The 26,482-nt window shown below is 40.6% G+C and overlaps 1 protein-coding gene across 1 annotated transcript in view; it reads right to left on the reverse strand.

The window, feature by feature from the left end:
- Nucleotides 1-26,482, reverse strand: part of plcg1 (phospholipase C, gamma 1) — a 30,733-nt gene that overhangs the window by 3,144 nt on the left and 1,107 nt on the right. The window contains exons 2-32 of the mRNA XM_085442965.1: nt 25,950-26,237; nt 17,233-17,385; nt 16,960-17,053; nt 16,814-16,861; nt 16,191-16,275; nt 15,948-16,031; nt 15,583-15,605; nt 15,425-15,494; nt 15,233-15,334; nt 13,967-14,085; nt 13,378-13,463; nt 12,807-12,927; nt 12,376-12,544; nt 12,156-12,278; nt 11,701-11,802; nt 11,340-11,527; nt 10,720-10,920; nt 10,509-10,628; nt 10,215-10,395; nt 9,986-10,063; nt 9,784-9,887; nt 9,471-9,564; nt 9,250-9,319; nt 7,903-8,066; nt 7,684-7,780; nt 7,354-7,578; nt 7,092-7,240; nt 6,348-6,462; nt 5,188-5,349; nt 1,625-1,713; nt 89-354 (exon numbers count right to left, since the gene is read on the reverse strand). Coding sequence (XP_085299091.1) covers nt 89-354; nt 1,625-1,713; nt 5,188-5,349; nt 6,348-6,462; nt 7,092-7,240; nt 7,354-7,578; nt 7,684-7,780; nt 7,903-8,066; nt 9,250-9,319; nt 9,471-9,564; nt 9,784-9,887; nt 9,986-10,063; nt 10,215-10,395; nt 10,509-10,628; nt 10,720-10,920; nt 11,340-11,527; nt 11,701-11,802; nt 12,156-12,278; nt 12,376-12,544; nt 12,807-12,927; nt 13,378-13,463; nt 13,967-14,085; nt 15,233-15,334; nt 15,425-15,494; nt 15,583-15,605; nt 15,948-16,031; nt 16,191-16,275; nt 16,814-16,861; nt 16,960-17,053; nt 17,233-17,385; nt 25,950-26,166 — 3,899 coding nt within the window. The 5' untranslated portion in view covers nt 26,167-26,237. The remainder of the gene's footprint in view (nt 1-88; nt 355-1,624; nt 1,714-5,187; nt 5,350-6,347; nt 6,463-7,091; nt 7,241-7,353; nt 7,579-7,683; nt 7,781-7,902; nt 8,067-9,249; nt 9,320-9,470; nt 9,565-9,783; nt 9,888-9,985; nt 10,064-10,214; nt 10,396-10,508; nt 10,629-10,719; nt 10,921-11,339; nt 11,528-11,700; nt 11,803-12,155; nt 12,279-12,375; nt 12,545-12,806; nt 12,928-13,377; nt 13,464-13,966; nt 14,086-15,232; nt 15,335-15,424; nt 15,495-15,582; nt 15,606-15,947; nt 16,032-16,190; nt 16,276-16,813; nt 16,862-16,959; nt 17,054-17,232; nt 17,386-25,949; nt 26,238-26,482) is intronic.

Below are 26,482 nucleotides of genomic sequence, written 5' to 3' on the forward strand. Positions count from 1 at the left end.
GGATAATGTCTGTAATCTTCTACACGTCCAAAACACTCTGGACAGGCATCTAACACCACAAAGAGAGACACACCACACACACACACACCTTCTGTTTTGCGCGTCCATGTCCAGCAGTGTCTCCTGGGACACCCTGAAGTCATCTATGGGGGACTGGTAGCGGGATTCAAAAGAGCCTTCCCTCCCTCTGTAGGCCATGGCCTGGGCTGGAGACTGAGGCAAAGGAGACATGCTGGAGGACGTTGAGGAGACTGAGCTCAGCTCCCCAAAACGCTCCCGCACTGACTGAGCTGTTGCCGACACTGATGAGGCCCCGACTGCAGCGAATGGGCTGAGAACCTCACCGTTTTCATCCTGAAATAAAAAACAAAACAAAGGAGTAAACACTAGTGGTTCTCTGTATAATCAAAGATGAGCTTAAAGTCTTGCATTTATAATTTTGTCAGGTCATTCAAGAACATAAGATGAACTATAAAGGCAAAAGTAAATGGGAAGAAAAGCTGGGGAGGGATTAAGAAATAATTTGAGGGAGGCAGCTACAGACAAAGAACATACAAGCACTTAACTCAGACAAGCAGAAGTGTTTTTTAAAAGGACTCATTTTTCCAAATCTGTGCTTTATATTGATGCTCGAGATAAAAGCAGTAGAGTCCCCTGCAACAATGTCCACTAATAGCAAATTCTGGGACCGCTAATGAAGCATTAGCTTTAAACAAAAATAACTGCGTTCACCTTTCGTACACAGAAACATCAGTCCACTGTACTGAGAGGCCCAAGGGAGATATTTTTTCATACATGGAAGCCTTTTATGGCCCATTTGGGTGTTTTGCACCATTCACTATCTGACGAATCTCATTGCAGACCTGCCGGCTAATGTGTGACTATACATTTGGTGGTTTGTTTTTGTTTTTTTGTTTGTGGCTGCTCGTATTTCAATTGTGCGATCCCACCCGAAGCTCAGTCAGCCTGGGGTGGTGGGCTGAGTTAAACGAAGGGTTATGTTTGTATACACAGGGTGTGATGGGGTCGGGGCTCATGGTTTAAGTGTTAAAATAGTGATGCATTTCTTCTTCTTTTAATGTCACTGCCCTTACATTTTTGCACCAGTTAGTAGCTAATTGTTTTTCATACAAATCATGTAATTCAGAAACATGTACAGTATACTATCACTACTAAGACATGAGGTACACTCACCCCTGCTTTTAAAGTAAGAATCAAAAAAAGAGGCTGTCCTGTGGTATTATTAACATACAGGAAATTAAACACGATGGAAATTAAAACCTAGGTTAGATGCAAAAAGTAAAAGCACTCTCATGTTTGTTCAGTAACTGTACAGCTACATGTTCACCTAGCTTTACATAAAGTCATGAAACAGGGTAGGAGTACGTTTACCTCGATCCAAAGGTAACGAAATCTGTGTAAAGCTCATTTGACTATTTGTTCTTCCATAAAAAAAATTAAAAATGTTTAAAAAGCAGAAAATAAATAAAATAAAAAAAATCAACATCTGGCTTTCACAGCACTCATTACTAATTTGTCAGCAATATGTCTGCTTGGCCTTCTTCAAGTTGTGTCTGCATGTTTTTGAGTGGTTTGTTGACAGTACAAACATTGTGGAGCTCACCCTTCCTCTGGTTATGTCCATGTGGACTAACAGAGAAGCTAACTCCAGGTCCTCGTTGTAGCTGTTCGTCAGAGGTACTGACCGGTAACCTATAAAGACAGAAGCAAAAGATTTATTTATTTATTTTTTATTAGTGGTCTGCAAAAAGATCCATCCATCCATTTTTTGCCAATTGGGGAGGCAGTCTAAGCAGGGAGGCCCACACCACCTCCTCCAGGTCTTCTGGGCAGATACCCTAACTAGTCAGATATGTGAAACTCCTCAGCTGGCTCCTTTGAATATGAAAGAGTAGCGGCCTTCTCTATGGAAGATATCTGCCACACTACAGGGAGTGCAGAATTATTAGGCAAGTTGTATTTTTGAGGAATAATTTTATTATTGAACAACAACCATGTTCTCAATGAACCCAAAAATCTCATTAATATCAAAGCTGAATGTTTTTGGAAGTAGTTTTTAGTTTTAGCTATTTTAGGGGGATATCTGTGTGTGCAGGTGACTATTACTGTGCATAATTATTAGGCAACTTAACAAAAAACTAATATATACCCATTTCAATTATTTATTTTTACCAGTGAAACCAATATAACATCTCCACATTCACAAATATACATTTCTGACATTCAAAAACAAAACAAAAACAAATCAGCGACCAATATAGCCACCTTTCTTTGCAAGGACACTCAAAAGCCTGCCATCCATGGATTCTGTCAGTGTTTTGATCTGTTCACCATCAACATTGCGTGCAGCAGCAACCACAGCCTCCCAGACACTGTTCAGAGAGGTGTACTGTTTTCCCTCCTTGTAAATCTCACATTTGATGATGGACCACAGGTTCTCAATGGGGTTCAGATCAGGTGAACAAGGTGGCCATGTCATTAGTTTTTCTTCTTTTATACCCTTTCTTGCCAGCCACGCTGTGGAGTACTTGGACACGTGTGATGGAGCATTGTCCTGCATGAAGATCATGTTTTTCTTGAACGATGCAGACTTCTTCCTGTACCACTGCTTGAAGAAGGTGTCTTCCAGAAACTGGCAGTAGGACTGGGAGTTGAGCTTGACTCCATCCTCAACCCGAAAAGGCCCCACAAGCTCATCTTTGATGATACCAGCCCAAACCAGTACTCCACCTCCACCTTGCTGGCGTCTGAGTCGGACTGGAGCTCTCTGCCCTTTACCAATCCAGCCACGGGCCCATCCATCTGGCCCATCAAGACTCACTCCCATTTCATCAGTCCATAAAACCTTAGAAAAATCAGTCTTGAGATATTTCTTGGCCCAGTCTTGACGTTTCAGCTTGTGTGTCTTGTTCAGTGGTGGTCGTCTTTCAGCCTTTCTTACCTTGTGCAATACTCAGAGACATGGCCACCTTGTGCTTTTGGGCACTCCAGTGATGTTGCAGCTCTGAAATATGGCCAAACTGGTGGCAAGTGGCATCTTGGCAGCTGCACGCTTGACTTTTCTCAGTTCATGGGCAGTTATTTTGCGCCTTGGTTTTTTCCACACGCTTCTTGCGACCCTGTTGACTATTTTGAATGAAACGCTTGATTGTTCGATGATCACGCTTCAGAAGCTTTGCAATTTTGAGACTGCTGCATCCCTCTGCAAGATATCTCACTATTTTTGACTTTTCTGAGCCTGTCAAGTCCTTCTTTTGACCCATTTTGCCAAAGGAAAGGACGTTGCCTAATAATTATCAGGGCTCTAGAGTGCGACCAATTTGGTCGCAAATGCGACCAAATTTTTCAGTGGTGCGGCTAAAAAAAATTAATTTGGTTGCACCTGTGCGACCAACTGTTCGGGTAGCAAAAAAAAAAAAAAAAAAAAAAAAAAAAAAAAAAAATCTGCAACCTTCCCTGTGGTCAACAACAGACACACATTATGCCCCTATCGTGGACTAAACCAATCAGAGATAGTAAGGGGCGGGACCTCTCTGATTGGCCGTGGTCCAGTTGAAAGTGCAGGTGGATAGATGGAGGTGAGTAGCTTGAATAAAGCAATATCAATTAATTAAATCCTGAATCGACTTTTAAATATAACTGTGTTTTGTCATAAACGCCAGATTCTCAGATTAAAGTTCACAAAACCATTTCAACAACAACCAAACAGCAGATGAGAGCAGGTACACGCACTCCACACACAGACGTAAACACAGAATGGACCGACGCATCAGAATCAACTTTGTCTTTCTCGGCTTTCTCACCTGACGGCCCGTAGACGGACACGCTGTCGGAGCTTAGCGATCCTGATGCGTCCGGTCCGCGCTGTGTTTACGTCTTTTTGCGCTGAACCAAAATTCACCGAGCCAGCAGCAAAAGAAGCAGCAAACTGCGCTTCACATTTGGTCAGTGTCATCATGAATTTTGCTGTTTTGCTTCCACGACTATTAAAATCACACTCCATGCACAGCTAGCTCTCTCTATCTCTCTCTGTACTTCAAGAACAGTTTCCCGTCTCCAATCTCTGTTTTCTGTGTTATTCATTCGCTTATTACCCACCAGTCTACCGTTGTTTACAGCGCTGTGGCTGCTGTCTTTTTCTTTTCTTTTTTTCACTTAAATGACCTCGGACAAGAAAGCCTATTTTTTCTGTTGTTCAATACTGAAGAAATTTAAACTTTATATGCAGAACATTGTAGAATATTTTTAAGGTTATCTGCTATAAAAAGCCAGACCAGGAAAATCTCCTTCATGTTTTTCTGTGTTTTATTCTCAGTTTCACACAAAGGCATCTGCTGTGATGTTCACAATTCTGATGAAGTCAGTACTGATAAATGATCAGAATTATAATATTTCTGACTGTCTGAGGCTAAGTTGAATCGAATCGGGACTTTGAAAACCGGAATTGAAGGGATTATAGAAATCAGTGATGATACCCAGCCCTAGTGAGCAGCCTAGGCACGACAGAAGTGGATGTAGCTGTAATAGGAAAAGAACTATTGCTAACTTTTCTGTTAAGGCCTGATCCTTCTGAAATTCATAGCCAGTGCTCTGACACGGTGTCATCAATCTTTGAATGCTGAAAAAGCACAGTGTATCCAGAAAAACACATTATATTATATCAATTATTATAAAATTTGTGTGCGCCTAACTTTTGTGCCGGCACGCCTAACTTTTTAAAGTTAGGCGTGCCGGCACGCCCATGGCAAAAAGTTAGTCTAGAGCCCGGATTATGCACACCTGATATAGGGTGTTGATGTCATTAGACCACACCCCTTCTGATTACAGAGATGCACATCACCTAATATGCTTAATTGGTAGTAGGCTTTCGAGCCTATACAGCTTGGAGTAAGACAACATGCATGAAGAGGATGATGTGGACAAAATACTCATTTGCCTAATAATTCTGCACTCCCTGTATAGAAGAAGCTAATTTCCAGTGCTTGCATTGGTCACTACCAAAGCTCATGCCTGTAAGTGAGCAGATAAATGTAGATCGACTGGTAAAACTCACTTTTACACTCAATCCCCCGCTCTACTCACCCCTCACCTCAAACAAGACCCCGAGATACTTAAAGTCAGCAACAAAACATGTAAAAACTATTTACAGACATGTTGAAGGCGTACCTGTCTTTAGCCCGTGAATGGGGAACGTAGCCTGAGCCAGGAAGTTTTGGTCGTTGAACATGTCGATCTCATACACCACAAAACGCAGAAAGGCAAAAGCAGAGTTGCACACGGTGAACTGGAATGTCTTTCTCGGCCAAGTGGGATTGAGACCATTATCAGCTACAGAAGAAAAGAAATATTGAAAATGTAAAGGGTGTATTCTCAATTCTCTAACATTTGTGCAATTATATTTCCCTTGTAACAGCAGTATAAAGACTTCTGTAATTAGCTGCTAGATAAAGGTTGCACCTCTACATTACACGGAAATAAAACCCTTTCCAGGACAAAAAAAAAAAAAAAAAGAGAGTATGTCATTAACAGAAAATTATTTTTCCTTGGCTCGCTGCCCTTTCTGTAGAACCAGAGAGCAGTGAGGAAAAAACAGCAGAAGGAAATGCCAAATGTGTTAAAATTTTGAGTTTATGTTTATGTATTTATATTTAAAAGATAAATATGAGCTGGGCTTACATCAGAATCTGCCATCTAAAGTAACAGAAGTTATCTGATGACCTAGTTTTGAATAAGTGCCAAATTCAAAGGGGTGATGAACTTCACTGATAAAATGATTGACATTTAAAAAGTGTGTGTACAACCAGTACAGGCAAATAAATATAAATGGGAACAAATGCTGCTAGAGCCCACAGTACAATATGCCGATATACCACTTTTTAGTAATATACTGAAAAAAAAGTCGTTATAAGTATAGATTACATTTCTTAAATTTGTACTAAAGTAAATCCTGTCCTTACTCACTGATGGGAATTTTAGAGAATAAAGTATAGGTTGCAGTAAAATTTCCCAGTATCCACATCAAAGTATGTAGCAAACAAAATCTATGCATTAAACCATCAAAACATAAAAAATAAAAAAAAAAGTGTTTCTTCTGTCATAACGACCTGATGAGAGCTGTGCGAGTTTCAATGTTTTCCCTTTGTATTCCCACACATGGCACAGTTGTTTGTATAACTTCCTGTTTTTCCTCAGACCATACAGGAAATTACACGAGGAAAATATATCCAGTAAACAGCAACTGCTTTTTTTTTTTTCTTCCTCCCCAGTTTTGGCAGGGCCTGTCTTTACTGGCAGAGGAACTCGTGTTTAAATAAGAGCAGCTTCACCTTCAGAGTCTGTTTTTTGCTTGGCGCTGTCGTACTCCGCTCCGCACACCTCGATCTCAATCAGAGGGCAAACGATGCCACGTCCATGCTTGGGCAGATGCCGGGAGCCCAAGACCTTCAGAGGACAAAAAGCGATTACGTCTTTGGAATTTTTGTTTACATTAACATGTTGCTACACACAAACACACAATGCTTTTCCATCAGTGACATCTTATATTGTGTTTTTCTGCTCAATTGCTAACTGAGTGTTTGAACTACAGGTTGAACTCCTCCTTTAAACATGTGTAATTAAAAGCATGACTATGAGCAGTGTTTGCAGTACACCATTGGAAGCAGTCAGTGAGTCTCACAGTGAAGAAACAACAATGAGCTTCCTGACTTGATTTCTAAACAAGTTCATGAATGTTTATTCATAATTTATGAAAAGTGAGTTACCTTTAATCAAAAAATATTATTACATCTGCAACTAAAGGGGAATGTATTTATATGTAAATTGCAGCAATTGGTTGCTAGGTTTTGTAAAGTACCTCGGTTACCTCTCCGAGCTGTGTTACAATCACTGCTGCTGCTCCAGTGGGCAACTACAATCACACTGTTAACAAAACACCACCTGTCAGTTTCACCTTGTCTGTCTCCATAACCACCACCCGCTTCATTTATCCCAAAGAGATGAAGGGCAGACTCGTTTCTGCACAACTGCGTCACACCCGAAAGCAGAAAAATCCAGTCCTCAGTCTACTGTACCTCAATCTCTAGACTGACTTGCTCCACACCCCGTAGTGTTTGTCTGTCAAAGGGATCAAAGTTGTCGTCCCTCATGATGGGCGGCTGAAGGACGTAGCCACTTCTTCCGTTCAGCATGAACAGGGCCTGGTTCATCTGCATGGGCTTGTCTGCAGGGAGGGAAAGAGGAAGGAATAGAAGGAAAAAAATGTAAAAAACACGTAAACAAATGAAATGTACTGTCTGTCTTCCAGCTTTGCTCTCAGAAGGGAAGAGAAGATACCTCCTGTCTGGAAGTTAAGTGCTACCAGCTGAGATCCGCAGAGCCACATGGGGAGCGGGTCATAGTTAGAAGAGTCTAATCTCTGGCCTCTGGGGTAGATCCTGGACAGCTGCAGCCGATTGTACTGCAGGAACTTCTTCCCCTTGATTTTGTTGACGTATTTCTCTGCCTTGGTTTCAGGGAAGGATGACATATCCCGGAAACAGGCTCGCTCTGTGCCAATCTCTAAAAAAAAAAAAAGCGACGACAAAAGAGAAATGTGACCCCATCTGCATTTGGTGTTTTTCTTTTTATTATGTGTGCAGGTGAGTGAGTGCACATAGTTCTTACTTTCTTCATCAAATGGCACAGGCCTACAGTAGATGACAAGGTCAGATAATTCCAGTGCAATCTTCTTCCTCCTTTCCATCATCTTCCCCTCTTCTATCTGGCCACAGACATGGCACAAGTATAAATATAGTAGTACCAACAGTGAGGCACATCACTGCTCAGCTTAAACCCAAAGTGTGAGTGCATTTCATGTGAAGCATATTATTTCTGTATATTTACCTTGGCCTCTGAGGTCAAGGTGACCTCACGGATCTTGAACACCCATTCCTTGAGCTCTTCTTGCGTGTTTGCAGCGATGTCGAGCGGTATGCCTAGCCGCACAGGGGTATTCTGTGTCAGGGTGAAAACATAAGGCCTGCTGCCTTTCCCTTCGGTACGAACATCTGAAGAGAAAAAAAAAGAAAAAAGTTAGAAAAAGGGAACCAATAAATGGAAGTAATGACGGTTTTAAAAAAGTAAATAAATGAGGCTGGTGCTGAAATCATGGACATACTAGACTAACAGACCATAAGCAAAGGAAGAAAACATGGTGGAGAAGAACCACCTGAGAAGAGCCCAAGATGACAAATCCATAGCAATTATTGTAAACCATCTGTATCATCCAGTATTAGACAATAAGTGATAACATTCAGCAAGGAGTTATTTTTAAAGAATGAAAGGATTATATAAAACCAAATAATCCCTTTTAGAATATAGTTGGGTTTTTTTTAATTAAAACATTCATGTTTTTGTAAATGAATGCAATTACTTTCTGAGCATTTTTAGCTCATCTTTCATACTACCACTAGATGGTGCCAACGAGCCACCCAGATGGACAAACGGACTCAGGTTAACAATGCAAGGCAGCATGTGCCAGACCTAATAGGGGTGTACTGACAAGGCTGCAGGATGTCAATAACATATCAAATGCAAATCGGAGAGAAAAGCAACAGTAATAATAAAAACAGAGAAGACTTATTAAACTAAGAGGCTGATAATGGAGAAAAATAACAATAAAGAGAGTGATGACTAGGGCCGGGGCGACGTGTCGACGTAATCGATTACGCCGACGCGTCGTCACTTTCAAAACAGACATGGCGGCAGTGAGTAGCGGCAACACGAGTGAGGCAGCCGCAGTCGACTTAAATCATTCCACCCGAACACGCAGTTCTACAGTATGGGGATATTTTAACAGAAAAGGAAGCACGACGGCTATGCACTTTGCACATTTCATTTCTTGTTAAATGCTATCTCTAATATAAGATTGTACTACTACAACTTTATTTTGCAATTTTTTTATTAAAAGGTGTTGAAATGAAGAAATTTGTGTTTTCATTGAGATACATAAATTAGTAAATGTGAAATTGCTATACAAGTCAAATAATGCGGAAATAATCGATAATCAAATCAAATCAAAACAGAATCGGATTGAAAAATTAATCGGTAGATTCATCGATTAGGAAAATAATCATTTTGCCCAGCCCTAGTGATGACTGTGTCCTACAATTAAATTTATTTTTAAAAGCAGTTAGTAGGGGTTTACTGCTCTCAAGGTGACTTGCTACAGGAAGCGAAGGTGCTACTTACTAATCTGACAGGCAGACACATCAAGACTTCCTCTCAGCATATCTCCAAGAGGACTGTTTTCTGTCATCTCCTGTTGACAGAAAACAGAGCACATATGTATCTTTGTAAATGAAGACATGAATGACCTCACTGTGGTGGGAGCAGGTGTACTCATTTCTCTTTAAATAAATACAAAAAAATGTGCTTGAGTAAGCATCTCGTTTTAAGGGTTTGATCCTCACAGTTCTATCAGGCTCGGCTGCTGACGGACTGATCTCCTCCACGTAGTTTGCCGGAAACCACATCTGCTTCTTTCCTCCACAGTCACCCTTCCACCTGAAAGAAGAAGAGGCGGGAGGGGTAAAGACACAAGGGATGTGGTTTGTAAATATTTAGAAGCCTTTCATATTTAGAAAATGATCCCAGGACAGCTAAGAGAATTTTAAATGTGTCATTCACTAATTTACCGTAGTTCTCTAATGCTAAGCACATATTTGCAGTCTAAATTAATAATTAAGAGCTACTTCCTGAATGGATTTGATGCCACTCACTTACCATCCCCCTTCCTGTTTTTCCACATTAGAGATGATAGCATTCTTAGTGAAGGAAAGCTCATCGTCTCTCTGGGCTTTATACTCATACATGGCTCGCACCGTGCACTGAAAGACAGCACACAAGGTTACGTCATGTTTACATGTCCAAGTGTTGATGTTGCAGATCTCAGCTAACTGTCGATTTCTCCATCCTGCACTCTTACCTTAAATGTTGGCATTTGATTAGCCTCCACATAAAAGCCTGGATTCCTTCCCTCATACAGTGACCCGTAGTCTGGCTCCTATTGGGCAATACATTATGAGTTTGTTTTTCTTTTTGCTAGGCTGGTGGTGATTTCACCACAGAATGAAACTAGCATAATGCCATGAAACAATACAGCATTTTTCACTGGCCAGACGTTTCCTTTGTAGACTGTATAATGTGGTACTTACAGCAGTGCCTATCTTTTCCAGTGTGTCCTCGTTGATGGGATAGCGTAGTTTCATTTTACGGTACAAAGGGTGCTTCTCATAGTAGCTAATAAGATCTACAAGGCTGTCAAACTCTGAGGTGCCCAGCACCACGGTCTGACCCTCCTGCTGCACACGACAGTGCTTTATTTTACCCTCGGCTCTGTGAAGAAACCCAAAGAGAGAACTCTGCTAAATAACAATGATACAAGGCATTTATGTGCATGTACACTCAATATGCTGATCATCTAAGATTTAAACTGGCAACTAAGTTACCTGAATGAAATGGCAAAGGAGTTGGGCTCTGCCCTTTTCCTGACTAGAAAAGCCCCATCGCGAGGAACCCTCATCAACATGTTCTCTGCATGGCTCCTGGAGAGGTTGGCGTGGTACCACCTGCGACAAACAAAAACAAAAATATGATGCACATCACGTAATAAATTCAGCACTTTCTCAGTAATCTTTGAAAATGCATATGTGTACTCACTCTTTGCTCTCGTGAGCATTGGTCTGAGGTACCGGCTCAGTCAGCTTCATCTCAAATTCGTTACAGCGCAGCGCCACCTGCTGGTAGTGGGTAATCAGAGCAAAGAGCGTGTCAAATACCAGGTTGTCAGTCAGGTAGAACTTTGGGCTGCCTGCCTCCTGACGAGAGTGGATGCGACAGTGCTGCACCCGCCCCGAGCGCCTGTTGCAGAGATGGGAGGCATGGAGAGAGAGAGAGAGAGATAGAGAGAGATACAATGAAAGGTCAGTTTTTCTTCCAGTTTGATAAACAAGTTAAGAACACGTGAACTCTTGTTCATCTTTAACAAACTGCCTTGTGATACCATCTCTACATTGTTCCCATAGCTTGCAGGTAAATAACAGAGACTGATCTGTCCTGCCCTCCTTTCACAAAGAGCTCATAATATCAGACAGATCACACGCCACACTGTGACTGATCTGCCAGTGCGACACTTAAATTTGGTTATATTTTAGTGGCACGTGCTAGTTTTCTACATACAAGTTAAAGTTTCCTATACTTAAAAGTGATTTCCCCTAAATTACCGTTTCCACCCTGAAATCCAATAGATGTTTTTTTAAATACAAAATATGTGTACTTACCAGAAAGACAAGGTGTAGTCTCCGACAAAAGTCTCGCTCTCCCGAACTAGGAAGGAGCCATCAGGAGCTCCAGTCTCCAGGCAGTACTCAGACAGCAGCCTCTCGGCTATCTGCCGTCCATCCCGCCCAGCACCAAGCTTTCCATGAAACCATTTCTCTGTCACATGTTGATCCATACCATAGGACACCTGGGAAGATTCAAGATGTGTTCACTTTATGTGTATCTACATACTTTATCTCTAAATAAGAGCCTCCCACAGACCTCTAAATATTAAAATTGCATCAAATTCCGAACAATGCGAACAAATGTTCACGCTCAAAAATAATTTCTGTACTTCAGCAGCAGGTCAGACCTACTAACCTCTCTGTGCTCCTCCTCATCATCGTTTCCCGGGTTACTGGAGGTCTCTTCTGAGTAGTAGATCTTACTGCTGGTCAGAACAAAAAAATGAGGGTACCACTCCTGGGATGAAGGGAGAGAAATGAGACAGATTGTTAGTTCAAATAGCTGGATCAAATATTTACAAGATCCATGTGTTACAGTGCAAAGTGGCACAAGATGATACAGAATAAGAACTTGATATCCCAAGGAAAAAATGCTGATAAAGCATGTCTGAGTTATAATTGTAAGTGTAAGAGATGATAAAGGAAGACTGCAACATAATTTGTCTTAACTTGATTTTTCATGTTTTTACTGATAAACACCACATAAAGCATATGTGATACAGAAGCTAGTTTTTCTTTTCTGACCATTTCTGCCCAAAAATTCTTTCTCGTGCAGGATTCAGAAACTATTTATACACTGAACATGCTTACATGGTTAATGGGATCTTCCAGGTACAGGATGCCATTTTTAATGGAGTTGCTGATATCATTCTCTGAGTAGGGAGTGGTGGTGGACACCTCCTCATAGGCACTGCCTTCTGCGAGCTTCTTATGCTGCATCAGATAAGAGGAGAAGGACAGACAGAGTAAGGTTACTAATCCCCACCCCCCAAAAATCAAAAGATTTCTCATGACTCCAAGAGGCTCTGACCTTGATGAGGATCTTCCTCTTGAGCTGATTGGGTGAGGGCAGCCCATCTGCTGCGATATCCACTGCCTTGGTTAGAAGCATGTCTCCAAACACCTTCTTAAAGTGAGTGGCCATATTCCTCTGCTGCACAATACTACAGTGGTCCTCTATGGACAGGATGATGGGATATCTGTAAAAGGGACCACCGATTCAACCTCAGAGGAGTGGCAAATCCAAGGAAACCCCTTGTTTAACTTTGTTCTGATGTGACTTTTATTTTCTCACAGTGATGTCACTGTGGCCTGCCTACAGTGTTTCTACATTAGTGTGTGCCCGTCATCTCTTTATCTTCACCATCTCTTAGCCTGTTAATCACCACATCCCCACTGACAGTCATAAAAAGAGAAGAAAACAAAACAAAACAAGAATAGCGCGTTGTCATGCACACTCACTCAGATGTGACAAAGGCGTGCTCTTTGATGGTGGTCAAGACATCAGAAAACTTGATTTTGGTTGTAAGGGTGTGCCCATGGTAGATGACTGGCATTCCCTCAGGGCCATCCCAGCAGTCCACTGAAGAAAAAAAAAAAAAAAAAAACATAGACACATGCATGTAACATCATTTTATCTTTTATCCTTTAAGGATAAAGAAAATCAACAGATGTGTGTGAGTGACGAGACAATTGCAGGATCTGTATGTTTCAAGGCAAACAAGATCTACAACAAACAAGTCTTATTTATAGAAACCTGCCTGACAAGGGTTTGCTGAAAAGCAATATCGGGAACGGTTGCATAAGTATTTGCATGTGAGGACCTGGTTAAGGGTATATTAACTGGGCTTAAAAGTCGAGCTGTGAAGGATAAGAAAGTGGGTAAAAGTTAATTAGTTGGTTAAAAGTCAAGCAGTGGTGATTTACTACTCGTGGGTAAACCGTACACCTTCCTGTGTGTGTGTGTGTGTGTGTGTGTGTGTGTGTGTGTGTGTGTGTGTGTGTGTGTGTGTGTGTGTGTGTGTGTTCCTACATTCAATACAGCGACAGCCCATCCTCAGACAGCGTGCGTATGCCTCCAAGGACGATTCACTGGAAAACTGGTCTCCTGTCAGGTAGCTAAAAATAAGCACACATTGTCAAGTACGTACACAAAACACACAGCCACACAGGATTAACATGTCAGGGAGTGTCTTAACACACGAACACACTTTTTATGGTGATTACATAAATAAATCAATACAGTCATATCAAAAGGGCTCGTTCTCCTCTGTTGACCGGATAAATACTTCTTACTCATTCAGTCAGTCAATTCAAGCCTAATCAAAGCAACATGGGAAACTTTCATTCCGTTGCTCCAATGAGCATTGTTTCACATTTAGTACAGAATTACTTGCGCCGACTTTCACACACTTTTCAATGGGAGGAAAAATACATTTTCCTGCAAAATAAACGCCTGATCTCATTCGGGAAAGAGATTGTTAAATAATACACTTTTATCTGATGTGTGAAGCCAGTTCAAAAGACCTCTTTTTGGGCAGAGGTTTCAAGAACTCCAGCATTCCCAGGGCCCAATTAAAGCAGGCAAACCAGACACATGCATAAATGCCCTTCATGCTTACGTGTTGTGCGAAGAGGAGATCCAGTAGTGAGACAGGGGGTTGTTCATATTCTCAGGACACACTTGGTCCAGGGAGGAATCCCAGATGGTGTTCTCTTTGGAGAACAGGTATGTGAGGAACTACACAAGAGAGAATGAGGAGCAGTGAAAAGTGGGAAGAATTGCAGACCCTAGCAATATACCGACGTGGCACTGAAATGATAATGATCAGATTCTTAAAAACATCTGACCTAAATACTCAGGAATCAGGGCACCGTTGCTTAAGGCATTTAAGAAGTGGCTCAACACCTGTTTGTATGCACAGGCATGCACTAGAGCCCCCAAGGAGAGGCGAACTGCCAAGTTCTGATCCAGCCTTTGGACTGTGAGAACTGTTGAGTTTGTGTTTCCACCAAAATTATTGTTATTTTTATGTTACTGGTGAAAAGGTCTATCTTGGTTTCAATATAATTCTAAATTCCAAGATATAAAGTAAAAAAACAAAACAAATACAAAACCTAAACATTTCACTGCACGATCCCATCTATCCTGTAAGCAGGTACACCACATCACTGACCATGCACAACTGCCAACATGAATAAATTACAAAAACTAAGAAAAACTGAGATGGAACATCTGGGGAACATGTGGGGTTCAAAATGTCATAATTATTGTCATAATTGCTTAATCCAGATTCTTAGATTTAACTTGTGTATTAAACACATAATGACATTGGATTCCATAATCAGCAAACAAAAACATCACATTAGAGTAGGATTTGTACATATCAGATTCCCATTAAACTTCAACTATAATAATTTCCATGTAGTGATAATATTTAAAATAAAGTATCTATTTTTTTAACTATTCATGGGCTTTTCTTTGCACATAATCAAGGCCTGGGCACATGTGACCTAACATCCTCTGGCACGAAGACACAGCATCACCTCCTGCAGGCTCGCTTGTCCCACTTTCCTCTTTTATTCATGATTTACGGTGACCACAAAAATCATCCTTCGCTTTCTGCAGAACTGTCATGCCGCACTATACTCAATAACCTTTTATATCTGTGTAGGAGGAGGTGCTTCAGGGCCAAGATCATGGCCAGTCATGTTAATTTCTGAGCATCTCCCTCCCACACTAACAACACAGGGGGGAAATCGGAAAACATAACCTATGAAAACATGGTACATTTTTCCGTTAGTGAGCGAAGACCCAGAAAAAAAACACAAGAACACAAGTGAGAAAAGGGGGGAAAAGAAAGAGTGAGGCATCGAGGTGCGCATACCTCGTCTTGCTGGAAATAAGGCTGCTCCACTTCCCTCAGGGGGTCTTTCAGGTAGCCGAACATAAACTCTTGCACTTTGTTGTTATCTGTGGCCCACATCTCCTGCAACAGCAAACACAAACATGCATTAGAGCATGGAAAGAAAACAAATCGGCAATAAAGTATGTAAATGTCCAACAACCGAGAGAATACCTTTTGAGACTCCAAGAGGAAGCTCTTGAAGTCCTCCAGGGAAATCCTCTGTTCTGGTCTATCAATGAACCTGATAGAAAAAGTACTGGTTAATTTCAGCAAACAACCGTGATGCAAGAGAAAACATCACTGTATGTGTGTGCGTTTTGTATGCCTACCTTTGTAGAAATGGGATTTCCATCTAAAAGATAGTAAAGAGACAAAAAACATTTAAAGTAATTAATCAAAGCGCTGCACTTTCAGTGTTAGACATCCTGTGAGGTGGGGGAGGGCACTGAGGTTATCCATTTTATCTGACCCCTGCTTGCCTGCCTTCTTATCTGTGTGTGTGTGTGTGTTTGTGTGTCCTAATGGCTTCCACCAGAGAGGTTTGGTGGGTTTTTAGCTGCTGCATATTGATCTTGAAGCCATTTGAGGACGGACAGATGGGAGATGAAGTGAGCCTTGGCAGAGCATCAGATGGGGTGCTAGGGGGATGAAAGCACAGGGACTATCTGTGGATACATAAAAAGACTGCACTTACGTTTTTCTGGGCATCAAACATGAGACTACGATAAAGCTGCGCAAACTGGCTGAAGGACACGTCTCCATTCCTCATCTCCGAGTCCTATAAAAGAAGCAGAGAATCAGAAAGAAAACTGAAATGACTGTTAACGGCAAATCATAAATCTTTAGCCTCAAACAACATCATCGTGAAAGGGAAGTTGGCGGGGAGATGGAGTGGGAAGGAGGTTTGTGATAAGAAAAGTAAGCAGCAAGAGGTTACCGGAAGTTTCTCTCGGAGGAACCTCATGTTGGGCACCCTGTAGTTGACCTGGCTCAGCATGCTCTTCAGATCCTTACAGGATATCCTAAACACGTTTTGTTGAAAAATAAAACAAACACGGATAAGCATGTGCAACATGTGCAAACACTTCTACTTGTAGATACTATTGTGAGGCAGAAATGCCATTTTGAGTTTACAGATGGGCTGAAACCTTGTAAACAGACACCCTGCATGTTCTGTTGAGTGGTTTGGGCTTCACTTCTGCTACACAGCTTGGAATTTTGGCCAGAAACGACAATACACGGCGCACACACAGTAACAAAGGCCTGTCAGGGATGTAACAGACAAACATCTCTGTACATCTCCTCTCCATTCTCTGCAGTCTGTTTCCTGCTGCAGGAAGAGTTGTTGGTGTGCGGCTGAGGGGTTAGTTCCCTTACTACACCTCAACTGAGCTCTCTCAAAGACACCTACCAGCCAGTTGCAGCAAGTCTATGTGCTCTTAGATGAAAGGGCACACAACTGGTGTAGCAAACAATTGAGTTACATCTTATAACATCCATTTCTTGTGAGGGCGATCTGATTAACTCTGCAGCTGATATCCTTTGACCGAGTTTAGTTACCTGTCTTCTCTGTTGCGATCGACTGCGTAGAACTGCTTACGTAACCACCTTAAAATTAAGGAAAAGAAAGAAAGACTTAAGCGATTTCTTGCATACAGAAAACAGATAATGCCGTCTATTTACACAAACTTTGAGTTCAGATTTACCGCTCGATCTGAAGAGGTGTTGGAGACTTCAATGTGTCAGTCACAAGCGAGGTTAACCCTTGCACCCACATGGTCATCTCTTCATCAGATGTTGCTGTAGCAAAAACAGCTGACCTAAATAACTCAATTCTGTCACAGGCTAAAAATACAAGAAGCCTAGCAACAAACAAAATGTGAAGATTTGATTTATCAATGGTACTAATGATCTTATTGAGGTACAATGGTAACAGGCTACTTCTTGTCAATGTGTAAGCAGTCCTTCTCTGAGCATACCTGCCAGGCTGAGTGATTTAAGGCGAAACTCTGTGCCGTACAGAATAACAAAGCAGTGGGCCTGATCGAGCCGTGCTGCAGAGTCCTCCACATAGCGATCAAAGTCCCGAGATTTCTGTCCAGAACGGATCTCCTTGATTTCTCGAATATCAACTGTAGATACAGACAGATATGTAATAGTTAGCAAAACACAAAGCTGCAGGTTCCCAACACATGACACGGTAATATTCTGGTGTGAATATGGTGCGCAAAACTTATATGCAATGATATGTTAATAATCAAAATAACAGTATCTGGCACAAAACTGCAGACTTAGCTCCAAGCTCTCCTTGTTTTCTAATTCCATTTCATGTAGGAAACATGAAACACTTCAGTACTAACCCTAACAGTCTAACATACAAAAAATAAAAACATTGTGCAAGTACCTGCAGCCCCTCTGACCACATAAAACAATGAAGCTGAGGCGGTGACCCAAACCACATTCAAGTATAGATCAAAAACCACCAATTAGTAAGCAATGGGGAGAGGGCAGTTTTTTTGTTGTTGTTTGGGTTGTTTTTTTTAGAAGCTACTGGTCAGGTCTAAATGATTGAGATTTCAAATATAAATATACATGACAAATATATCACAGTATGTACCTACCTGTGCTCGTAAGTGCAGGCTGTTAAGTGTGCGTGTTTAAACATTTAAACAATATATGATCGGAACTATGATCATGCTAACGTTTTCACACAACGGCTTCACGGTTTATCTGTAGACATGACAAATGAGGAAAAAAAAAAAAAAAAAAAGACCAGATATAATTTTATCTCAACTCCATAAACAATCATTGAGAAACTTTACAAGTGTGTGGGCTGCAAAGTAGCACAGCGGGTTCCTATCAGTGTTACATTAACTGCAGTTCAAGACCTACAGCAGGGACTCTCTTACTAAGCACACACACACACACACACAGACACACACTTCTTTCAGCTCCTGCTCCTCTTCCTGCCCCTGAACCACACATCCTGTGCCTTTGTCGCCTACACACCACATCTGTGCTTGCGTATAGGTGAGCATGTGCATGTTCTTTTCTCAAGCATAAAAATGTCTTCTCACAGAATTTCACCAAACTGTGCTCTAATCATATATCATATCTCCGTTTACTTAACCCGCCACACGGGCCAGCAGACTTCCGTTTAGACTGAAGCACTTCTGACAGGCTGATCTGTTAGACAACACTTTTAGTCATTTGTGTCAAAATATTTGGAGCTTGCCTCAGACAGATGCAGGAAAGAAAGAGATAGCCAGAGGTGTAACCTTACCAAAAGAGATGAGAGGAGGTATCCTGCAAAACACTACCACACTTCCTTCTGTGCTGTGCCCTGTCTTCCAACATTTTTCATACCCAAGCAAAAGTATTGTCAGTAAAAATATGACAGCCTGATGTTTAAACTTTGGCCAATGTAAAGTTTATCCCCTTCCCCCAATTTCCTTTTTGTTTGTTGTTGTTGTTGTTTTACTTTAAATAAGCCAATGTTATGATATTGTGAAAAAGCAAACGATCAAAAAGAACATTTCTGTTTTTCATCTAAAATGTCAAACTTCTACTGTTTCACACACAATGTCAGGATGTTCTTCTTTTCCATTTTTATACAACTGAAAATACTGTGAACCAAAAATAAAATATAGGAAGAAGGCCCAACTTTCTGACATTTCACATACATTTACTAAGAAAATTAAAAGAAATTATATCACAAATAAAACAAATCAAAAGTAACTGTCAGCTTTAGTGTTGCTATAAAGCCTAAAATATTGGATTGGATGGGTAAAGACATAAGCATGATTATTACTGAACTGCATTCAACCAGCGACTCAAAATCTTGAGATTAAGAATCGCTTCTGTGACAGTGTCCTTTTCCCAGGTAGCCCATATTTTTCAACTCTGCATGGGTTCAAATTGCACACCTTCTTGCAGTGTTTACAACTGAACCACGGTGGTGTCAAAAGTCAATACGTTCACAATTCGCTTAGAATTTCATGGCAACTGAAAACGTCACACTCGGCCACGCAGACTTAAAGAGTTTTGACTGATAATCATGTTCACAATGTCAGCAAAGGACCATTGAGCAATTATTTTGCTAAATATTCTAAGTGAGAAAATATAAAGATGACTATAGAATAAATAAAAACATATGGGTATGCAATATGAACTTGACACTGTAGGATCTTTCTTGCATATGGGGCACATCCACAAATTACCTGGACTGCATATTTTATATTTTTAACCTTAAATAGCCAGAAATAAATCTGTGAGGTAAGCCCCAGATTCATCTTTTTAACTATTAAGCAGATCAATCGTGTTTATATGCACCATCCATTCTAAAGCAAGAAAAAAAACCCTGAACATTTCCAAGTGACTATGCGGCCTATGTTGTGACAATGTTTCACTGCACACTTCCACATCAGCTGATCCATGTGAGCTTCACTGACAGCATATGGGATCAACTTCAGCAGAAGACTTTTCCTCTGACAAACATCTGACAAGCCGCTAAAAGGGTTCAGTTCCCCTTTCCAACAATCTCTAAATGGAACGAGTCTGCTGTTGAGTTCTGCTTGTTTTCCAGCAACAGCCTGCTCTTTACAACGTTTTCATACAGACAATCAATCTGAAAGCAGTTTCTGATTAAGTAACAGCGTTGCTGCCTGAGGGCTAATGTCTCAGTATTTTGTTGAAAATGTTCTTACATATAAACTACGGCCAGATCCAAACGAGTAACACAAACACACACAAAAAAAAGGTGGGTCAGTTAGAAATGACATCACGTCTGAGGTGTTACAGTGTATGCACGTCCTTTGCGGGAGGTATGGAAAAAGCACATCAGAAGGACGACAGTTTTCACACGTGTGTGCAAGTTAATTCCACCCGCTGGTTATGTAACTTAACATAAACAACCCAAAGACTTCTTCATTCTCAAAAAAGGATTTCCAGGCTACAGGTGAGAACATTTATTGGTACTGCTGCTGAAAAGGAACTCCTCCAATGTCGTGGTGCGTGTTAAAACAGTATGTGGTTTGAATTATTGTCAAAACTGCTCACCGACGTATCATAACAACAACGACGACAACACAGTTCTAAATCCTGTCTACACCTGAACACGCCTCACATTCCTGCACCATTCAAATTAAAAGGTTGTCAATGAATCCTTTCATTGTAGATGAATCTGCCAATTATTGCCCCAATGACAGTGTAAAATCTCAGGGCAGCAGTGGAAAATACCCATCCTAGTTTCCCCAGAGTCCAAATTTCAATATCTAATTTTGTCACGATCAGAGTCCACAGCCCAAAGATATTGAGTTAGCAGTCATATTAAGCAAACAACAATGTTTACAGTAGAAAAATCTATAAACATATTTGAGGAATTTTTGTTAAAAGACATAAATTTTTAAAAGACATAAAAAAGACATTTTTTTTTTTTTATTCCTATTTATTCTATTTATCCCCTTCGTATATTTTATTTATATTGTCTCTGTATTTATATATATGTGTGTGTGTATAACTCTGTAACTTCTGTCGGTGCTGTGCTTTTTTGGAAATCGAATTTCCCAGAGGAACCCACCCGAGGGATTAATAAAGTTCTATCTTATCTTATCTCTCTTATCTTATCTTACTATCAAAATAGATGTGGCTTCTTTTCTTGTGCTCATCTAGAATTACAGCTCTTATTCAAATGCCATGAATTTGACCGTTTCTGCATTTATGTGAACTGCCCCTCTGTGACTGAGCAGATCAATGCAACAGTAGATGTAGAAAGTAACTCGTGTCATTACAATGCAACAGTTCAGTGATATCCAGTAGAGTGCAAAACAAATCTGTGAAAAATATCCCTAAAAGACCAAAAAACTCGAGTTATCCATGTATTCAGTGCACTGTATTGTCAGTGAGTATTATCACAATTTTTCAACTTTTGAATAGTCTGTAAATTCACTCAGTTAGCTCTCCGATTCTCTTGCAGTCTGCCATCGTCGCTTTCCGAGCTGCTTCTTCCTCAACGCAAGCCGGTTAACAACATTCATTTTAACCTCTTTTATTTGCTCAATGTCAACATGAAGAGTCAAGAAATTGTGGCTCTAGCTAAGGAATCCATTTAGATTGGCAGGATGCGCAAGAAGTTTAATTCGCATAGCCATTTTAGCGTTGCTGTAAGCTTTGGAGAAAAACTAAAGGACAGACGCTTGTCAGTTTTTAAAGGTTAAAAAGAATGAAACAATAAAAAATAAAATCACATACTCTGATAATATAGGCTTAGGGGTCAGAGTACTGACTGAGGCCTCACGGGGTTAAATAAAAAAAATTGATTCTGTTGCTAGTGTATTGATAACACCATAGGAGGAAGCGGATGTGGTATACTGCAGCATCGATTTTATCCCAAACCTAGGAGCAGTTGCAGCACGGCATCATTATGTAGTGTTTATAAAGGGGAAAAAAGTCTCATATTCAAACTCACGATGTGTCAGTCATTACTTAGCAAGTTTATATGCATTTGTCCTGGAATTAATATTACACTGCAGCTTGCATTTCTACAAGACTTTGCCCACGAGTTGAATTTCATGCTTACTGCTGACCATTTATCCTTGCGTGGTTCACACTACATGTGAGAAGTGTTTAATAAAATATGTAATGTTTATATTTAATTTTATCAGTGTCTGAGCTGTGATGTGAGATAGATATATATAGAGACACACACACATTTACATATTCTAAACCAAAAATCTGGGGGGGCTTTTCTGTAATGTTTGCAATAAACTGTTCATTATTGTCCATAATATACATAAAAACTTAATGTCCAACTATACACTTACAGATTTAGAGAAGATTTTCTCAACATTCAACTGAGCAAAAGTGGAAAGGATGTAGAACTTCTAATGAACACCACACCAGGCTTATCAAGATGCAACAAATTTACCCACAGTGGTTTTCTTCAACCAGAGATAAACTGGATGACAGAAACATTTCTACAGTATGTTATTAAATATAACCTGCTAAACAGTGCAGCTAGCCTGTGACGCTGTGTTTGAAGATGAGCAATTTAATGTTGCCCAACGCCACGGCAAAAAGGAAGGACATTAAAGATTTTTCATATCAGGACATAATAAATTACTATTTAGTCTTTACCAGGTCTTACAATTAGGTAAATAGAACTTCAGATGAATAACAAAATAAATAAACCACAATTCAGTAAGAAACTGTGAAATTAACTACATCACATGATTCAAATGCATATAGAGCTGCCTATAGCAGCAATAGCTTGTAGTAATTATTTTCTGTATGCCTTCATGAGTTTCTCATATTGTTGTGGAGGTATTTCGTCCCACGCTTCTTTACAGCGTTGCAGGCATTCATTTATGCACAGCTCTCTTAAGGTCCCACCACAGCATATCACTCAGGCTGATGTCTGGACTTTGCCTTGTCCACTATTCTGTTGTAGATTTGCTGCTTTGTTGCATGACCCAGTTTCAGCCTAGCTTTAGCTGTAGACAGATGGCTTCACTCTAGAATACTTATGGTTCATGGTTGACTCAATGACTGCAAGGTGCCCAGCTCCTGTGGCTGCAAAACAAACCCAACCCATCACCTCTCCACCACCATGCTTGACAACTGGTATGGGGTGTTTGTGCTGACATGCTGTGTTTAGTTTTCACTAGTGGTGGTGCTTTGCATTATTACCAAACATCTCCAGTTTGGTCTTACCTGTTCAAATAACATTGCCTCGGAAGTCTTGTGATTTGCTCACATGCATTTTTGCCTAAGCGGTGCTGTCATGTTCTTTTTATTAAGAAGAGGCTTCCAAACAAGCCATACTTGTTCCATCTTGTTCTTTTTTTACTGTCACAAACTTTAACACTTAAAATGCTAACTGAGGCCTGTACAGTCCGAGATGTTGCTTTTAGGTTTTTTGCAGTTTTCTGAGGATTGCAAGGTCTGCAATGAATTTGTTAGGAGATCCACACTTAAAGACTGATGGACTTTAATTTTTTTGGAAATGGCCTCATATACTTCCCTGATGTCTTTTCTCTTTGCCACTGTGTTAACACACCTGAATTCCCCAGAGCAGTAAATTCCTGAAACATCTGCTTTTGCAGAGATGCTCACACTCACTGATGATCAATTTCCGACTCACAAACAGCTAAGGCCACCACCACCATGTCTTCCATACATACACCTGCCCACCACCCCACTAATGTGAGCCATTGTCTACGTAGCACCTCATCTTTCAGGCTACTTACATACAGACTATATATACGGACCAAGTCCTTTGCAATTTGCCCTTTTAATGAGTGACTTCATCTTGCTTTGTTATTTATTACTGTTGTCCTATTGTCTATTTATATTTCCTTCACAGTTTCGATGTACATGTACAATGACAATAAAGACGTACTCTCTTCTATTCCAAATAAGTGCATCTGATTGGCAGCATTAGTCTTTCACACACTGCTTCTGCATTTTGGCTTCATTTTTGTTAAATAATGTGCTTTTATGCCTTTTTTTGCCAATTGTATTTCAGTTTCTTCAACCAGAGCTTGTAAACATAACAGGGTATGACTATGAGGTTACAAGAACTAAGTTGTTTTGGGGTTTTTTCAAACCAGGACACAAAACTCAAATAAATGGTTGAGAGTATAAAAGTATTCATTCATAAAACTCTAGAAGCGGCTCAGAGTTCATCAAAGCTTGCCAGCGAACTCACTTTCCATCTCCGTAGCTCTCTGATATTAAAATGAGTTGATGGTGCCTAATGACTCAAACATGATTTCGATTCATGTACATGTCACCTGGTATCTGTCACACACTAAACGAGGGGGTTAGAAAATGATTCGCATGATACTGCTGAGTTTTACTGAGGATGCTGTGCAGGACGTGTTGCAGCAGTCTCTTTGAAAACAAACTGTACACTCATGTAGTGACTAACAGAACTGGAGCAAACTTTTTCACTTAAAAAGACAGACTGTGAAGCCCAGGTATCCAAGCTGCATATTTATGACACGCTCAGAAGGCACGTCTGTCTACTGACAATCATTCTGCAAGACCACATCCTGCTATGTCAAGCCGCACATACATCATAGTGTGCTGTAGAGTAATATACAAGTGTGCGAGCCACAAATGAGTGCAGCCAATTATCTGATTGGAAACACGGGGCAAAAACTGAAAGGCAAATCACGTGGAGTGGTGAAAAAAAATGCACAAAATACACTTTAAGAGAGGATGGAACAAATGGGTCCACTTCTCAGCACTTTATATTTAGAAGCATACGAGACTGCCGTTTCCACAGTTAATGGACATCATTCTTTCATTGCCATTGATAGGGGGTAAATACACGGGGCCAAATCGTTCCTGAACGATTACACACTTCCAGTAAAAACCCTGGTATTCTATTTCTGAACATTAATGAGCAGCTCAGGCCAATTTCACCTCTCCAGGAGTATCAAATGGCAGCTATGAGCTCATGGGCGTATGAAACCCTTCACTAAGAAGATGATACTGATTTTACCAAAAAAAAAAACAAAACAAAAAAAGAAAAGAACACCACTAAGCCTACCCTCCTTTGTGTATGTGTGTGTGTGCTCTTTTTGTTGCATCCGGAGCAGAGTGCAGCTGTGCACAAGGCATCCTGCTACCCAAGAGACAGATGACATTACGACTCACTAAAGGCCTGTGCGTCCTCAGTTAGACACGCTGCTTTGTTGAAGATTAACCTGAATGCCAGCTTCCTGGTACTATACAGAATATTCCTATTAAAAAGGAACAAAAGAGCGCAAGGAAGCAGTATTTTTTCTCTGCGTCGACCCTACAACTATTTGTACCTGACACGTGATTTAATTTCTTCTTCCTCTGATATTCATACCTGCTTTTTCCAAGAGAAATAAATATATTATATTGCAAGAAAATAATCCCAAACAACTGAACATTTAAGCAACCTGTGGTTCAGTAAAGAAGCACTTTAAACACTGATATTACGACACACAGGCGGGGTTGTATGTTTTCTTTCTATCATACAACTTTAGCTATCAGATTGATTTATGCGCTTAAAAAGCAGCCGGTTCAGTTTTACTTCTACCGTACTGATCCCAGTTTCTCCAAACTGTCTTTAGTGTAAAAACCTTGTAAAACCAACCAACCTCTTAAACTACTCATGTATTTGCTCAGTAACTTTAATTTTTAATCCTGGCAGTACAACTTACATTTTTCACAACACAAAGGTTTTGGCATCTTTAAAGGTTAATCAGTTGCCTTGGGTTCCAATGTAGACATCACCTAAAATATCTTACACCAATAGCGACTAGTTACTTGACGCTTAAAGCACTTTTAGCTGTAATGTATAAAAAAAAAAAAAAAATCCCACATCTACAATATCACTGCACTACCAGTCTCTTATTGATCAGTGGAATCAGTGGAGATTTCACTGCGTCTTTGCTGTATGAATTCAATTATTTGGGGCTTTTAGATGTGACATCACATCCTAACTGACAACACTATCCAACTGTTCACAATACCATCATGTCGGCCCATCGTACAAGTCTTTTGTGAGGCATTCAAGCATCTTAAAAAAAACGCTGCACCCATCATATTTCTGACTGTATGCCAACCAACCAGTTCTGGCACATATACCTTACAAATTTACCAGTCATCAGGAGCGCTGATATTTGTATGAGCATGTTTGCACTGACAGAATACTCACTCTCGCCCTCTATTTTATCCGTGCCCCGAGTCCAGATAATAGTCCTGGTCTCCAGCTTTACTTGAAATGTCCTTCTCTCTGGCCGCTGGGACTTCTTAGAATAAAATAGTGTCAGTACTGTCCCCAGCTCCAGGTCTCGGTACAGGTTGTTCATCTCTGTGGCGTTGTCCATCCACGGCACAGGTCCATTGGAAAAGAAGCCAGAGGTCCCAGCCATGTTCACTTCCCCTGTTTGTTATCCGTTTCCTCTCAGAACAATCTGCTCAGTACAGGCTTAGACAGGGATACCTACAGGAGGAGAAGAAGGGAGGGGAAGCCCGTGAAACAACAATTCCTCTGGGACTTCATGTGTGTCAGTGCTGCATGCACATTATAAGGCACCAAAGAGTTTGATGCTGTCAAGAGCCATGCTTTAAACGATATTGCATGAAGTGTAAATGTTTCTATCATCCAATCTTTATAAATAAATGCACACTGTAAGACACTGCTACCCATATGTTGAGATACATGTCAAATATGAACGTAGGCAGTAA

This window comes from Copadichromis virginalis, linkage group LG20 (genome assembly GCF_057382275.1).
Source record: "Copadichromis virginalis isolate Kocher_CV1m ecotype Utaka linkage group LG20, C_Virginalis_male_GT1.1, whole genome shotgun sequence".
NCBI classification, from domain to species: Eukaryota; Metazoa; Chordata; class Actinopteri; order Cichliformes; family Cichlidae; genus Copadichromis; species Copadichromis virginalis.